The sequence below is a fragment of the Paramacrobiotus metropolitanus genome, unplaced genomic scaffold, assembly GCF_019649055.1.
Source record: "Paramacrobiotus metropolitanus isolate TYO unplaced genomic scaffold, Prichtersi_v1.0 Parri_scaffold0000059, whole genome shotgun sequence".
Lineage (NCBI taxonomy): Eukaryota > Metazoa > Tardigrada > Eutardigrada > Parachela > Macrobiotidae > Paramacrobiotus > Paramacrobiotus metropolitanus.
Genome location: NW_026570279.1, coordinates 60,359 through 76,893, shown reverse-complemented (window position 1 = coordinate 76,893; position 16,535 = coordinate 60,359). Strand labels below are relative to the sequence as shown.

Genomic DNA, 16,535 nt, shown 5'->3' with positions numbered 1-16,535 from the left:
CTCTACGATAATTCAGGATTTTCTGAACTTAGACCCGGGAAATGGGCCCTGGTAAGAGCAAATCCCGATTCGGGACCTTCTCTTTACTGTATATCACGCATATTCGGGAATCCCAAATATTTTATACTTGTTCTGGTAAATATTAATACTAACTACCTTGCGACACCGGCATTAATCCCAAAGAAATTGAGGAAGACGAAGAGGGAACAGCACACTTGGCCAAGAAACCATTGATTTCCATAATGATACGAAACAATAGCTTCCGGAATAGCCGTTAAACAGACCAGTAGATCGGCATAAGCCATCGCCACCTGCGAACATTACCGACAGAATAAGAACTTCGAGTTAACCCATGATCAAAGAGCATCGATATATCAATACCAAAAATCACAATTTAATTCCCTGGCTAATGCCTTTCTGTTATTGCAATTTTTAATGGTATTCGATATCGCAATTGCGGAAAGTACACGTATATCCTATTACTTTAACTGAGGCATGTCAAGAATCTCTAGCAGTAACATTTACCATTACTGCAATGGGCAAACAAGGTTGTAAACTTTACGCACTTTATTGGTCAAATCATACTTGGGGGCAAAGTAAAGAAAGAAACATGCATACTACAACAAGAAAATCTCATTTAATTTATCCAGCCCTTCCATCGTGCCAAGCACTGACGCCGCGTTACCCCGCTGAATCTCTATCGACAAGCGCTGTCTTGAAAATTCATGCGAGCGTGCTTCGCCAGTTTGCTGCTGAAGTCTCTTCCCCGGGTGCGAACCATATCACAGAAAGCTGTCTGCGCCTAGAAGTGGTGAAAGCGTTTTCGGGCGGTCACTCTGGGTTGTGGTTCGAACAGCATGTCCAGGGCCCGTGTGTTGCCTGAGGTAGATTTCATACGAGATTTCGGGCATCTTTGTGCTGCTGTCGGGCCGCGGAATATATTAAGCAAACAGTCAGTGTAAAAATTACATTGGGGGAAACAGGATGACTTTCGACTGTACAAGCCTTCACCGCGCGAATTAAGAGTGGGCGTTAAGCGGTAATCACCAAGTTCCTGGCGAACGATGTGTCATTCAAATGTCAAATTAGGGAATTATTCGTCTGATTTTCTATTTTAAATTCACTCACAACTCTGTAAAAAATGCCTCATTATCTGGGAAATGACGCGACAGTGCTTACGCAAAATGGATACCATCGGCACATTCATCCCAACGTGGCACACGGAAAGAAGTGCGCCATCACATATTTTAGTCAAGCAGATATCCATGATAGAATGCCAGTAAAAAAGTTCGCACCTACAGTTTACACAGTAATACAAAATGCATTAATTAAATTTTCGAATCGAGATGCAGTCATGGGCTTTCGGGTGCCCCGTCCCAGTAACTCACATCATCGTCAAGCAAAGTATAATACCGTATCACTGCATATGGCACATACTATAGTTTTGCAAAACGCTCGTGCATTTTGGTTTGCTACTCGTATATTTTGAACCGCAATATTTGCCGACTATTGATTTCTATTTTGTTTGATAATTTTACCAAACAGAAATATGGAAAAGATAGTGTACGGAATGTCATTCAATGCTAACATGCATAAGTTGCCAATAAAAGAACTCAACTTTACCCGACGGTCCATAGTTTCACTTCACATGCAATCGTTTTCTCCGTTACTGTGCATTTTTTCTCCCTCGCAAGATTACCACCGCGTGATAATTAATTTAGCTACGTGGAAGAGAAATCGTTGCAGAAGGCTTGAGCTAGTAAACAAACAGTAGAAACGTATTACACTTATGGTGCGCGAAGATACAGCATGCGGAACACTGATACAAATCGCTCAGATTTCTGCAGTGTTTTCCGTTTTTTTCTCAGCATGAGCAAATACAGGGTTTCATAATGCTCATGTGGTTTTCCGTGCTATAACTGTTAATCTGCACAGTGCGGTGTGCACCATTCGAAACAGAGGATGCATCCAGATATTATAACTGCACGGCACTGGAGGAATCATGTATGGAGTATGGGAATTCTTCCGGAGTATGGAGTATGGAATATTCTTCCGGCGGGGGCGTTTTGTTTTACCTTGGCCCCTAACCGCCCAAGATATCAGTCGATACAACCAACCCCTTGGCAAAAGAGTACTGCCGGGGAGTGAATTAACATGATAACTGCAACATTATCGCGCACATCAGAAATTGACAACGGCACAATCGCTAATGAGGTGTGATTTCGGCTCCATTGTGTCATTTGAGATGAGACGCTTCGCAAGGTTAAGCATATGCGTCTATGGGAAAAACACCCGTGCAGTCGACCTTTCAACGTGTATACACTCTTCTACTGGTTTTTTCTAAGTACAATCAAAGAGAAGTTATTCACCACAAAATTAGTACAAAATTAAACTAATCTTAACAATTTTAGCTATACCAGCAAAATATTGCATTCGGTTTTATGCAAAAGTAAATTATGTCCCAAGTTACAGCTCTTGCCATATACACGTAGCCAGGGCGGCGACTTCGCTGTACTTGCATGGCTTTCAATTTACTCTTGTACAGAACTTGTGAAGTGTGAGCGCCGTTTACTTGTTGTTACTCGATTGTGAAAAGCGATTTATGACAAGTTTTTAGCAACGACTTACAGAGTATGTGTTACATATAGCACTTTTCTACAATTTATTATTACCCATTTTTTAACTTTTACACAAAAATGAACTAGTGTAATTTTGAAAAGTTTAAGCGGATCGTGGGAGTGTTGCAGAGCAGTAACGTTTAAATTACAAAAACTATAACAGATATAACTAAAAGTAGTAACTAGCATCAACGACTGGCACTAATTTTATATATAATATCCTGAAGATATTTCAGACACCGTATGCCCGCCCTATGAGATCCAAACTAAACTTTTATTTGACGCGCGTTTTTTTAGAAAATCTCAGTCATTAATGATTAATCGCATTTGCTGATAGAACCATTCCATAATCTAAAACCATTCACTACTGGGATATGATTACCGTTTATATTCACTTTCAAATTCTGCATAGCCCCACACAACTACAGAGTACAGATATACTGTAACTCCAACATTGAACTCCCAAACAGATTTGCACCATGTCAGTTTCAATTATAACTTATTTAATTAACTATTGTTATATTAATTGATATTAAAAGAAAAATGACGCTGAAACAAGTTGTTAGATCGGATTCAGAATGGAGATTTGCATTATGGTTGTTAAGAAGTCCTATATGTCTCACGATACTGTCTCATCTGAAATGACAATGGCTAGGCACGCTACGCCTCGTATACCCTCGGCACGCCTGATTGTGCGGTTGTCAATTGCAGATATTAATTTCTTTGTTGCGATGTTTCTTAACTTTCGGAATGTCAGCTTCACGACGCTTTTCCTAATAAAAACAGGCTGCAAAGATTTTGTAAATGCATTTTGAGAATTTCAAAAATGCAAAGGGTGTATGTTCAACATGACCTCTGAGTGTCCACACATGCGAACCGGCAACAGCTCCTTTCAAGGCAAATCAGCGAAAGGCGCAGTATATACCGCATTAGCGCGTTTCTGTGTAGATGGGGACCTCCTCGAGTATTTTGCTGTTCAGGGATGCGTAAAAAAGTGAACATATCGGATATGATGATCGCAGACTTCGAGCCGCACCGTACCGCCAATCAGTCGCTGGATAGCTACTTGTTGCAGGTTTGCATGTAAGAAAACTGACATGAATGAAATCCATATATATTTTTTCGGATTGATGGAATCTGACACTCTTGCGATATGTGCAGAGACACCAAAGAGTTTGCTACCAATATGACAGAAAATGATCCCAAATTTGAAAACATAGCAAGAAGGTGTGGACGGGAAGCTGAATTTGTGTGGAGCAGTGGAATCGAATTTTACTCTTTCGCTTACGAATGTTTTTGTTAATAATAAGAACCATAAGAAGGTGGACAGATGCTATAGTTGCGGATCGGTAAATTGTCCGCCTATGTAACTGTCCATATACCTGATTTCTACTTAGCATTTAGTGTTTACTGGTAAGCCAAAATCAATACTATTTATCTTTCTTTCTTATGGTAATATGGTTAGTTAAATCGTGTGTAGTGTGCTAAATTGAGCATTGAATTAAATTCGAAAAAGCATCTATAATCTTTGTCGGAACCGAGCTAGCGAGAACCGTCCCTTTATTTCGTGCATTCGAAATTTGATCAACACCAGTTCAACTAGTGAGTCGCCGTTAGCTTTGTGTTATTTGGTTTATTTTTCCATCAGGTTTTTTTAGCGAAAAAGTATCTGCTGTTTCAGGCATCATTGAAATTTCGATACATCTCTTTTAGAACGTTCAAAGCCATCTTTTTACATCTAGAAGTACTCGTAATTACGTACTTTACTTGATAAGCCCAAAAACTTCAACTTTTTTGCTTTGTTTTAAGACATTCTGCAGCCAGATGATTTTTATACAATCATAGGCATGTAAACCATGAAAACTGCGAAAGACGTAAGCCCTCGTCCTCTTCCCTCGTGAAATAACTATTTCGCGCAGCAAGTGATCAATAAAAGCAAGCACGTTGTGTGTTTTGTAAGTAGATTAATCTTTATGAAAATACTGAATTGAAATATTGATTATGCGCATTGACTGTAATTCTTCTGGAATTTGCATCGGTACGAGGACAGGCTTAGTATTCGCGATCACCTAAAAAATTAGCGAGAATTCGCGATCATCGTGCCCGGGTTGTGCAGAACAGTCAGTCACCATCCAGCCACCAAGGGAAAGCAGTCCAGTGACACAGCCATTGGACTGGACCGCCTTCTCGTGGTGGCTGGCTGGTGACTGACTGTTCTGCACAACCCAGGCACGGTGATCGCGAATTCTCGCTAGTTTTTTAGGTGATCGCGAATACTAAGCCTGTCCTCGTATGCATCTATGTCGTTCAAGCTCAACACAACCATCGTGATTTTACTACCTATTTTAGTAAAATTTGCTCGAAACGAAATGACCTGCCACACTTCTGGAAAAATCGCTAACTTAAATTATCCGCGAATTCTGATCCAGCATTCCGATGAGTGAGGCGACGCGACGTGCGGTTTGTGGAGATAAAAGTCACCGGCATGGTCGGAGGTACACAATTGCAGCTGAGAGTCTTACCTGTCGGTACAGGCTGCTCACTGCCGGCACCCTCCGCCTGTGCCAGATTTTTTCGCCCTCCTTTATTGAGATAATAGCGTACAACATGAACCATGAGAACAACCAATGCCGCTGCTAAAGTGGGGCGGGCGGGTGGTTATCGAAAAATGTGCAGTTAGCAACAGGTGAAAAACCGTTATGGCAAACGATAGCGATACGCGATGCGCACAGGCAAGATGCACACGGCCCAAAACAGTGCCGGAAGGTACAGGGATGCGAGTACAGGGAAAACACAAAATTACGCGGTAATTTAATTTCCGCTAATTCTTAACTGACATTTTTCTTTTCCACCTTTCCAAATCTTTTGCAACATGCGAAAATGAGTGTTCAGAGCATTATGCTTCCTCCCACGCCAGTGGATGTATGTACAAGCCTGTGTCACAAAGAGGTAATCAATGCATTCAGGCGAGACGCAGTGAGTAGCGTACAGTAAGGCTATATTTTTTCTAGGTGTTTGGAAAAACTTTTCACGCTGGATGCAGTGGCGACATTTGGAGCAAAGCACACAGTCTATTTCAAACTTTATTTACTGTTACGGGTTGCCTACCCCACACGGTCACATCGTAGTAGCCTTAACGCACAATAACGTAACGTGGTGAAGCACCTAGAATAGCTCAGGCATTTCAGGGTTTTCAGGACCACCTATTCGTGAAAGTTGAATCGGGCTTGCATATCGCTTACTCCACTCTTCGATAACATTTTATATATTTTTGTGGGCTAAATGTTTTGTGAAACAAATTGACAGAATGCTCTGTCCGAACCGTGGAACGGGGCAGTGATGGTCTTTGTTGCAACTGCAATTCGAAACCATGCAATTAGTGGGGCTTTAATGCCGGCGCTTGTAGGCGACAGAAAGATTTACCGGTTAACGATGTACGATCAAAGAAACCGCGGCGGTGTTTCTTTATAAATATGACTGTTCGCTAACGAGCCAAACATACAACTAAATCCAAACTCACCAACAACACTGGATATTGCTATCCAGTTTCTACGGCGCATTATTCGTAGGGCAATCATCTAGATTCACAAGATACTCGTACTAACTTTAAAGGAGTACGTACATATTATTGTACTACAACAGGAAGATTCACCAGTCCGGCGGAAAGGTTACGCTATCTACAGAAAGCCTAATGCGGTCCAGCAGGATGGTTCAAGTAGCCTTCCTATGGTTCACGCGGCTTCTTTGATCGTAAAGGATTAAACGCGAAAACCTTTCTGCCGACTACAGGCGCGCACATCGTGTAAAGACCAGTACCATTTGCGTTTCGAACTACCGCATACCGTCATTATCATCGAATTATAAGCCCGGGGCTACCAATGTTAGAACGCTGCGGAGGGGCTTCAATTACGGGCAGCGGCTTGTATTTCGGCAGGGGGGGGGGGCTATTATATTTCAAATGTGTTTTATTGGCAAGGGCGTAAAAACTACATGATAAATGCACCGGTACCGGTACATACCGATTTCCGGTGCTCAGAAATTTCATTTTTCCGTGAATTTTATTAATGCCCCGGGCTTCTACTTGGGAGGGGGTGGGTTACAATTTTTGAACCATCTTTTGCGGGGGCTCCAATTACGCGAGGGGGGGCTTCAATTGTAGGTAGGAGGGCCTATAATTCGATAAGTACGGTATTTTCATCCAGCCATGCCAAAACTAGAACAGAATTAACTTTGGTATCTAACGAACTTTGATAAAAATCTGATTTTTGCTTATTAAGCGTATTGAAACGCTTGCACGAACATACAGGTTATACACTTCTTATCAGCTATAGCACTTGGGTAAGCCGACCACTCAATTGCATTTAAACCGATCGTTATTGACGAGGAGCGCTCCCAACCGCTCGCTGTGAATGCTTTTGCGCATCCGTGAACGCTTGGATCGCTCAGCGTATTGCCCCCGCTGACCTTTTGACAGAGACCTGACTGCAATAACTACCGTGCAAATTGTCCACCATCAATTATTGGAAATATCACGGAAGAACGTACATGTCAGTGTGGGTTGATTGCACTGGGGCGTGTTATAATGCAACAATAGTTTCCTGTATTACAGGAAACTACTGGATGATTTCAAGGAATAGCTCCCATGCGACCCAGTTGATTACCAACATTGTCCCAGTCGTGGAGTAATCTGCCGAGGTTGCTGGTTGATCATTGCACTTCCTTGTTTGAAAAGAGCAGTACACCCTCGCCCGACTGCAGTAATTCGAAAGAAGAGCAAAATCTATCGATCCAGAAAACAACCGGCTGTGTCGCTAGCGTCACGAGGCTCTGCTATGTGTCCCCGGTAAGTGGAGAGGCGAGTTTCTTATTAAAAACTTTTTAAATTATACTCAATTAAAACAACCATAATTTTGTTTGTTTGATCAAGCCTTAACGGGGGAACACTGCCAGTGCAACTGAATCATTAGGGAAATGGTAGCATGAAATTAAAATTTCATTTGTCGACGAGATTTATCCTAACTTGGAGCGCGCTATGCCGCCCAGTCAAATGCACACTGTGGCTATGCGCTTAAAAGAGATCAATAAAGAACATACATGTACCTGCGTGACTGTCATCACCCACCGTTACTACAGTGGGGCATTTCCCTAGAGCGTAGTAGCCATTGCGTACGTATACCTCGATGGCGCCGATCCTTTCATAGAGGCTATCTGATGCGACTACGCTTAATTTCAGGTTAGCTTTCTTTACATCAAACAACACATAGTGCAGATCACAAAATTTAGCGCATTGTATAACAATGACAGCCTGAAAACTGGCTGTATTCGTACGGGGCGTGTAAAGATTGGGTCACGTTGACCAACCGGCAATTTCAATAGCTGTCGCTCGCAATGTACGACATGGTCATCCAGTCCATGGCGGCATGTCTCCAGCAAACTTATGGCGATGTGCTGTATCAAAGGATCATCGAATGTGCCGGTATTCCGGTGACTGCCTTCAACACACACGAAGTGTACCCGGATAAATATGTGAGGGCTCTGGTACAGACCGCCGCCGAAGTGTTGGAGGAGAAAAAAGAACCGGAGTATTATTTGGAGATTTTCGGGAGGATGTTCGTCTTGGTAAATATGCTACACACCAGATTGCGTAGTATGATTACGACAGTTTTATGTATGTATGATTCCCTGCGAGAGATGTAAACGCTGGCAAATTGTAATTTCTGGTTGTAGTAGCCTTGTGGTGCTGATCGATGGTACAGATTATTATTGATCGAATGGTTTCATTGATAAGAATAACTCAACTGCTGTGTAATTAAGTATGGTGTTGTCTACAGTCTCGATCGTCATGGGATTCGGGATGTAGTAGTGACTTGTGCATCGCGTATAAAAAGTGCCTTTGCCAGTTGCCATTAGAAGAGTCAAAAACCGAAAGCTTTTTAAACGCGGTTAAACCGGATCGGTTCCGTTTGGCGTCAGGCATTTTTTAACAGAACGTTTTCTAACCCAACCGTTTAAACTAGATACCGTTTTGACGTTTTAATCGTTTTAATCTGATGGTGAAAAAAATGGTTAGCGGTTCGGATTCCGCTTTCTGCACCACGGAAGTTGCAATATTTTCGTACAGTATTCGAGGCCTATGCGGCACCAACTCCACGCTCACTGAGCATAAAGTACTGGCTGACAGCTTGTATCCGAAATGACCCATCGTTATGGCTATGATTCAAGTTTAGCTGCCACTGCCATTAAACAACTGGGTGTCATTCTGTAGTTATTTTTTTGAACATTCGTGAATTTTTTTAAATTTTAAATAGCGTAATATTGTTTCAAATATTTCGAAGCAAAGTCTTAAATTTCCTGTGAGTTACTTGTCTTGATAATAGTACGAGAAATTGTGAAGTATTTATTTCCTAGTTTTGTTGAAATTTTGGTTTTCGAAAGCGATGTGATACCAGGAATTACCGTATATTTTGATAATCTTTATAACACTTTAATTTCGATCGTGGTCGGTTCGTTTCCTCAAAAGTCACTCGCCTCAGTGATTTTAACGGAACCACATAAGGTCCTTTGCCGATTGAAAATATGGATTATGTGGTGAAGTTGAACCGATTGTGAAATAAATCGGAACTGGTCGAACCGTTGACACCCCTAGCTGCCCTATATTCTAGTCTAAACGCATTCCGAAGCCGGTAGAATCATACTTTGAATTAATTATGTTTTCCGTTTGGTCTGTTTATTTATAGAAATTAGAGAACCAGTTATGCGACTTACCATGAAACAGAAAGTATCGTAGTTATGTAATTATGTTAACGACAATAGAAGTTTTCGCAATTTAATTGCAGTATTGCCATACATATGGACATGACAAGGTACGTCAGAACGTTTTGTATGTATTCTCTGGAATGTTTAAAGAAGCGTGATGCAGATTCTTCGCGTGTCTGGCCGCCATTTTCGTGATTTAATTCGCAACATGAATCACCTTCATCACTGCATGCGCTATAGTTATCCCCGCATGATCCATCCGTCTTTTGTGGTTGTCGCTGAGGATGTGTCCGGTATGATTCTTCATTACGAGTCGATACGGCAAGGTTTTGCTCCCTACGTTACCGGTCAGGTAATCCACGAAATTAAAATGCATTGTTGGTGCTTGCCATAATTAGGGAGATTTCGAGTGAAACGCCGCAAAGGCCTGCTTCCGCCACATGCAAAACTTAATGCCGTTACATTACGGAACTAATGGATAACGCCCCATCGCGTGTCTTAATTACCACGAAACCAACAAATGTGGCTTTCGGTCGAATGATCCCACGCGTGTCACTTTCAGTGAAAAATAAGATTTATTTATACGATATAACAACAAATTCTAAACCAAGGAAAATATACAACGAACCATAAACCCGATACGATTCGGATACCGCTACGATTTTGCTCAAAATTTCCGATACGATAAAGCCGATCATCCAATAAAAACATCAAAAATTTTTGTAAGCGAAAATTCGCACCGGTCGACATTTACCACTGCGTTCCACAAAATTTAATTCACGATTTTGAAAGACAGGCGAATTTATTGAAACGACCTTTAAACAAAGACAGTAGTCTTTGTTTAAAGGTCGTTTCAATAAATTCGTTACGTGTTTTTTTGAGGCACAAAGTCACTACTGTACAAACACTACGGCCGTATAAACACTCAAACACCGTCCTGACCGGGCGGCCGAGCGAGTAAAACCGATGAATTCTCTAACCATAACGGAACCGGAGGCCCCCGAATGGCATCAAAAAAGAGGAGACAGACCGCGAGACAAAAAAGCTGCTTCTTACCGCCCGTAATTACAATTAACTAATTTTTTCAAGATATTGGTGCCAGGCGACTTTGGTGACGGTGTCTGTGACGAGATTTCGGTGGTTTTTGTACAAAAATTAAAAAATAATAAAAAAGCCTGTGTGCGGAGCCTGGTGGTGGTGAAAGGTCTTGTGCGGAGCCTTCCCCGATAATTTTTCGGATCCGGTGCGATACCGTATAAAACATTTCCGATGCCGCTTTTTCCAATGAAAACATCGGAATTATCGGAGTCAACGGACTTAGCGGAGGCCTCCGATGACTTATCGAACCAGCTCTGGTTTCAAGTATAGAAAAATGTTTGGGGCACGATAAATGGAGTGCATTGTAGAGGTCATCTGGAGTTTTCCTATATATACCGAAAAACGAACGGTGGAAAACCATTATACTCGTAGAACAACACATAGTTATGCATTTCCTTTTCTCGGACAGCTGAAAGAACTAGCCACTAACACCAAATTCTTCAACAAGTCGTATTTCAATGTCTGTGTGATGGAAGAGCGGGAGCTGTTACAGCGGGGATCCTATCTGACAGTAATGCGGTTGGATTTTCCGAATAATGGATATGTGGGATCAATGACCGGATACAATCACCACCTAACACCTCGGTTCCCCGGCCTTAAATCGCAGACGTTTTTCAAAATCCTTCCCTATAGTTTATGTGAGTTGGATCAATTCTGGGAATGATTTAGTCTGCTAGGGGTGCTGTGGCGCACATGATTGCAGTGGACCAAAATATTATTGTCGCGTTGTTGTAATCCGTTTTCTCAGTGGGATATAAGTTACATCTGGTGTCTTTTTGTTACAGTTCTGGATGAACAGTTGATCGTTAGGTTGTGTAGCAGCCGGCTGCAACGATTGTTTGAAGAAAAAGTTGCTGGTCGACCACTGGTAGAGTTCTTCCGGCCAGCCCACCCCACTTTTGATTTAACTCTTGAAGAGGTGCGACAAACAGTTTTTTGTTTAAAACAAGAACATTATGGCTATGCGTGCGTTTTTTTATTCGTAATTAATAGAACACAGTTGTTGCACAGGTTACACAGCAGTAGCAGTATTTTTGGGTTTCCTAAATTATTTACCTGTATTGGCATTTACAAACATCATCTCGCTGTGCCAGTCATGCAGTTTCCTTTAAAACAGATCGACGTTCGTTTTGCCGGTAATATGGCAGCAGAATAATTTAACTGATAGAACACTGTTCCTTTGTAGATTCTACATTTGCAAGATGTCGTCATAGAGCTGGAATCAGTGCCCACTATTCGCGTAGAAAATCCTTACACCAAACAGAATTTCCGGTCGCCTCATCGACTCTTGCTCAAAGGACAATTCAAACAATTTTCCCCGCAACGCGTGGTATTCCTGAGCTCGACGCCAACGTATGCGTCAAATTACCCCGATGAATTAGTGAGTTAGTTATTCCTGTGTTTTTACAGATTGAACGACCTATCCGATGTGGAGCGCATCGGCTTCTATTTGAGTGATCTGCCTCTTCACAGCGGCTCCGCGGAGTTAGCCGCTAGTGGATGGCATTCTCAGCAGATAACGTTCCGTCATTTTCAGAAAGAAGTTGAAAATAGTAAACAGCTGGAAGAATCTCTGAGAAAGCTAGCTGAATGGCAGCGGAGTGGCGATTCTCTGCTGATGTCCATGATACCAGAGTAAGGCAGTGCCCGACGCACCTGTATCAACAGTCAACCGTTAATCACTTAAATGTCTGATTCTGTCTAGGCACATAATCGAAAACATGACGAACACCGGAAAACAGTATTTTTGTGAGGTGAACAGCAACAAGGTATTTTACCAGGAGTTCTTGAGCTTCAGGTTTTTTTTGTAGCCATATGACGCCGTCACCATTATGTTCGTCCGATTATTTGGCTTCAACGTGGTATGGTAAGCCTTTCTTCATTAAGGGTTGGTTTGCACCAACAAGCATCCTGAAAGAACAAATTAACCTGATTATTGCAAATGTGTAATCACAGTTGAACGCGCTTCCAGATAATTGTGACGTATTTACAGTACATTCGGCACTGTGTCACCCCATGCAGTTTCATTCCGGCTCAATAACAAGCAACATAGTTTTGCGATGGGTTTTCTTCCTAATTGCCTTTATTTCCAGTTACAGTTAGGAATTAGGATGTCGTTTTTTTAAAATTTTCTCAGATTCATTTGTTCTTTAAAACAGCATACCACTTACCGGAACAGGAAAACATGCGTCTGCTCGCGCATCTAAACCATATATAAGGGGCGAAACTAGGCGTCTACCAGCGCTCCCCTGCTGTGCTCTCGTCACCGAGTATGACGTTACGGCAGTACGTATGGTTAAACCAGACGCGGTGCTTAAGGGATTTGGCCCGGTACATAGCACTAAATTCGTGTGCATTGGCGGGAACTTTCGCTGTCGCGCACTCCCAAACACTTTTTTGCATTGCTTTATGGTATTTTGTAGCCAAAAGAATTGTATACGTAGTTGTGAAATCCTTTTGCGCGCGCAACATCCGGTTGCGGAGTTATGAGGGCAACAAAATTCCAAAAAGTTTAAATGCATTCAGGTGTACCAAAAGTCTCATTCAGGACTGTCAAATATCAGCAGCCCGCTTGTATCTGCGGCACGACTGCTGCGCACGTATCGGTTACTCATTTTTCCGCTATGACTAAGAGAAAAAATTGAAACATGTTCCCACCACTGATAACGGATACACTCGTAGAAATAAACACCAGATCTGACAGCACCGTGAATTCTGCAATAAATCTGCCTTCAGTGCCATTCACTACCATGGACAACGCAACACAACAAGCGCAAACTTGTTAAGAAAAATGATCTCACATAGCTTGATGACATGTAATTAATTTTTTTCATGTGTAATAAATTTGCTAATTAGGTGCTAAAAAAACCAGGTGCGAAATTACTAATTAGGGCAGATTCGCTAATTAATTAGCTGTTAAATGTGCTCATTAGGCGTGAATGGCTCTAGTTAGTTCATCAAATTTTCGTTCAGTTACTAATTATTAGGTTAATTAATTAAACCTTATTGTCTTAAAACTTAATGACGAACTACAGTAAGTACAGCGTAATTACATACAGTTTAATGCAGCCTGGATCACTACGAACGTTTATTAGCAGCGCAGGATAATTTTAAAGAGTTGACAAGCGGTCATGAATGTGAGCGCGAATTATAAAACCGAGCTCAACAGCTCGGTTTTCTAATTCAGCAACTGATTCTCCATCTGACCAATGCGCGCGGCGTTATCAGTGAATCTGTCTGACTCACAAATCAGTGCGTGAGTTGTTGCGCACTCGAGAGTTTTGACCTAGATACAATTCGCATCCGAGTCCCAATACGTAGCATATTTGACAGCAACTATTATGGACCGATCCCTTTCAAATTTTGCACGCAAATGCACATAACCATGAAGATTGTTTTGGTACGGATCCAGACTTCTACAATTTTTTTCGAATTTTAAAATGAATTTCAAAAATTTTAAAATTCATTTTAAAATCTAAAAAAAATCTTAGAAGTCTGGTTCCGAACCAAACCAATCTTCATGGTTACGTGCATTTACGTGCAAAATTTGAAAGTGATCGGCCATAATGAGACTTTTGGTACACCTGAATGCATTTAAACTTTTTGGAATTTTGTTACCCTCATAACTCCGCAACCGGATGTTGCGCGCGTAAACGGATTTCACAACTACGTATACAATTCTTTTGGCTACAAAATGCCATAAAGCAATGCAAAAAGGTATTTGGGAGTGCGCGACAGCGAAGGTTCCCGTGGATGTACACGAATTTGGTGCAATGTACCGGGCCAGATCCCTTAAGCGCCATGTTCAGCCACAACGTCAAACTCCAGCCGGCTGACGGCAGCAGTATAAAGGAACGGTGGAAGATGCCTAGTTTTGCCCCCTGTATCAACTTCTGATGTGTCATACCATCATTTTATATAATCTCAATTTTCCCTGCTCTACAGTTCAAAAATTCCGCCGACAGAAGTGATCAAAGTCGTGAGTGAATGCTGGAGTGCGCTGGACACGTTAACTGGTACTTCTTGTAAAACTCCCATGTTTGAAATTGTTCTTATTTGCTGCAAGGTATACATAGTCAGCTTCCTGGTTAAGCTAATATCAGCTGTATACTTAGATAGCTATGATGTGCTGAAAGTGGAGAACCGAGGTGAAGAGTACATGGTATGTTGTTAACGACGACGTCAAACCAGTCAAGCTCGTTGACCGCTTGAAGCTTTCCAAGCAAAATATGTAGGCAAACAGACGATCCCGGTCCGATTACATTTTGAATAGGTCGCTAGTGGCATCCCAAACAGACATGGAAGCCAGCATGCCAGTGAAACCGCCAGTCTAGCGCTGCATATAATGCAGACGGTTATGGACATGGACTTTCCTCGATTACCCGACCGAAAGATGCAGATTAGGATCGGGATTAATTCCGGTAATCGAACCTTTTAAAAAGCAGTGGGAGATCATGCCAAAGCTGTACTCTGAGACCTTTTTAGTTACTTACATCAGTTACAACTTACACGCGACAATTTATGCGTCTGTCTGCAAGTTTCGTATACAATAGTTAGCACAAAAATCGATGCTTCGAGTTGAAGATCACTGCTAACAGGGCCTGTGGTTGGGGGTGTTGTTGGACTGCACTTGCCTCGATTCTGCATATTTGGTGATACTGGTAAGAAACCAACGATACGTTACAATCTACTAGAGTACTAGTGCATACGAGTTTAGCGGGAAACACTGTAAACTGTCGATCATGTACAGATGTACTCGTACATACTGTAGCTCAGAAGGATCAGCCATTCTTGCCACATTGGTAATACTTGTAGTTTTCTCAGCATAAATTATCTCAAAACTTGACTCGTAGCAACGTGCTTCCGCTTTATCAGTTTTCCAGGTGTTTGTTTCTGGTATCTGTACATGTAAATATTAACCACGGGATTCAATGCCTTTTGCAGTGAATACAGCTTCCAGAATGGAATCATCCGGCATTCGTAAGTCACCTTAGCGTAATAACAGAGCGCAGTATGAGGACTATGAATACGGCTATAAATACGAACAAGGGCTGAAGTTGTGTCCGTAAGCGCATCCGACATGTACAGAGTAAGGCGGCGTTCGAGAAAGTAAGCCAAGCGTCTGTAAGCCAGGCGTTCGAGACGAATCAAATGCTTGAAAGTTTTTAGAACAGAAGTTTTTCTCAGGCTAAATCGCTGCGTATTATTAGTTCCATTCGATTCAGCTGCTTCTCTAATTTTTCTATTGGTCGGCGTCGGCTTAGCGCAGTTTATAAGCTAGCTGCTCGTATTTGAACTCGTACAACCTTGATTTCTTATTATGCCATGTACATAAAGCCCGCTATCATTCAAAAAATCCTTTCAGCGTTCTGGAAAAGAGTTTCCAAACATTTTTTGACCGAAAAAACCAAAGATTCGTCTACTTGAATTTCAAAACTAACGGAATTCTAATATGATAGGAAGAACCGACAGCAATCCATGAACGCGGCGCTTTTCAAAAGATAAATTTCCCAGTGTACAGAGTACGGAAGTTTTACGAAACGAATGAGCCTTAGCATTTATAAACAAAGCAAATTTCGTATTCTGGTCCGTCTTCGTTGGCAGATTTACGCTCCAGGGCTTTGATACTTAATAGACCTATCATTTTGAACCGTATTCTGTAAAATGTTTTCGTCCTGATGAAATGATTCTCCTTTTTGTAGCTTTCCGGATTCAGTGCAGTGAGAGAACTCGAAACTATCTTGTGACAACCGGGAATTTTGAAATGAAGAAGCGTGGGATAATGAAAATCAAAGTAACTATCCAAGCGATGTTTTTCTGAAATATGACGCGCAATAATTAATAATACGCGCGCGCAGTAATTGGTTATATTTGGCATCTTTTTGCAGGGAAAAGGTGACATGAGAGTGTACTGGCTCATTAGTGAACATGGATCGGATTTCAGTATTGAAACTGAAGACTAAACATAATTTTTTCACTTTTTGTGATTTTAACGCGATATAAATTTTGCTTGCAACTTGCAGTTTTTGCGTGAATGGCGCTGCTTACCGATAAAAATGCAAA

At 41.7% G+C, this 16,535-nt stretch overlaps 1 protein-coding gene across 1 annotated transcript; it reads left to right on the top strand.

Moving 5' to 3' along the window:
- The first annotated feature begins 1,737 nt into the window (after positions 1-1,737).
- On the top strand, positions 1,738-16,535 carry LOC129593048 (soluble guanylate cyclase 88E-like). Its single transcript, XM_055489230.1, has 18 exons — positions 1,738-3,701; positions 7,228-7,461; positions 7,995-8,237; positions 9,455-9,481; positions 9,538-9,726; positions 10,882-11,110; positions 11,258-11,391; positions 11,659-11,825; positions 11,883-12,107; positions 12,178-12,226; positions 12,284-12,339; positions 14,418-14,488; positions 14,588-14,634; positions 14,746-14,893; positions 15,071-15,133; positions 15,417-15,452; positions 16,175-16,266; positions 16,361-16,535. Exons 3-18 carry the CDS (start codon positions 8,007-8,009, stop codon positions 16,433-16,435), a joined length of 1,839 nt encoding a protein of 612 aa, XP_055345205.1. The 5' UTR covers positions 1,738-3,701; positions 7,228-7,461; positions 7,995-8,006; the 3' UTR covers positions 16,436-16,535.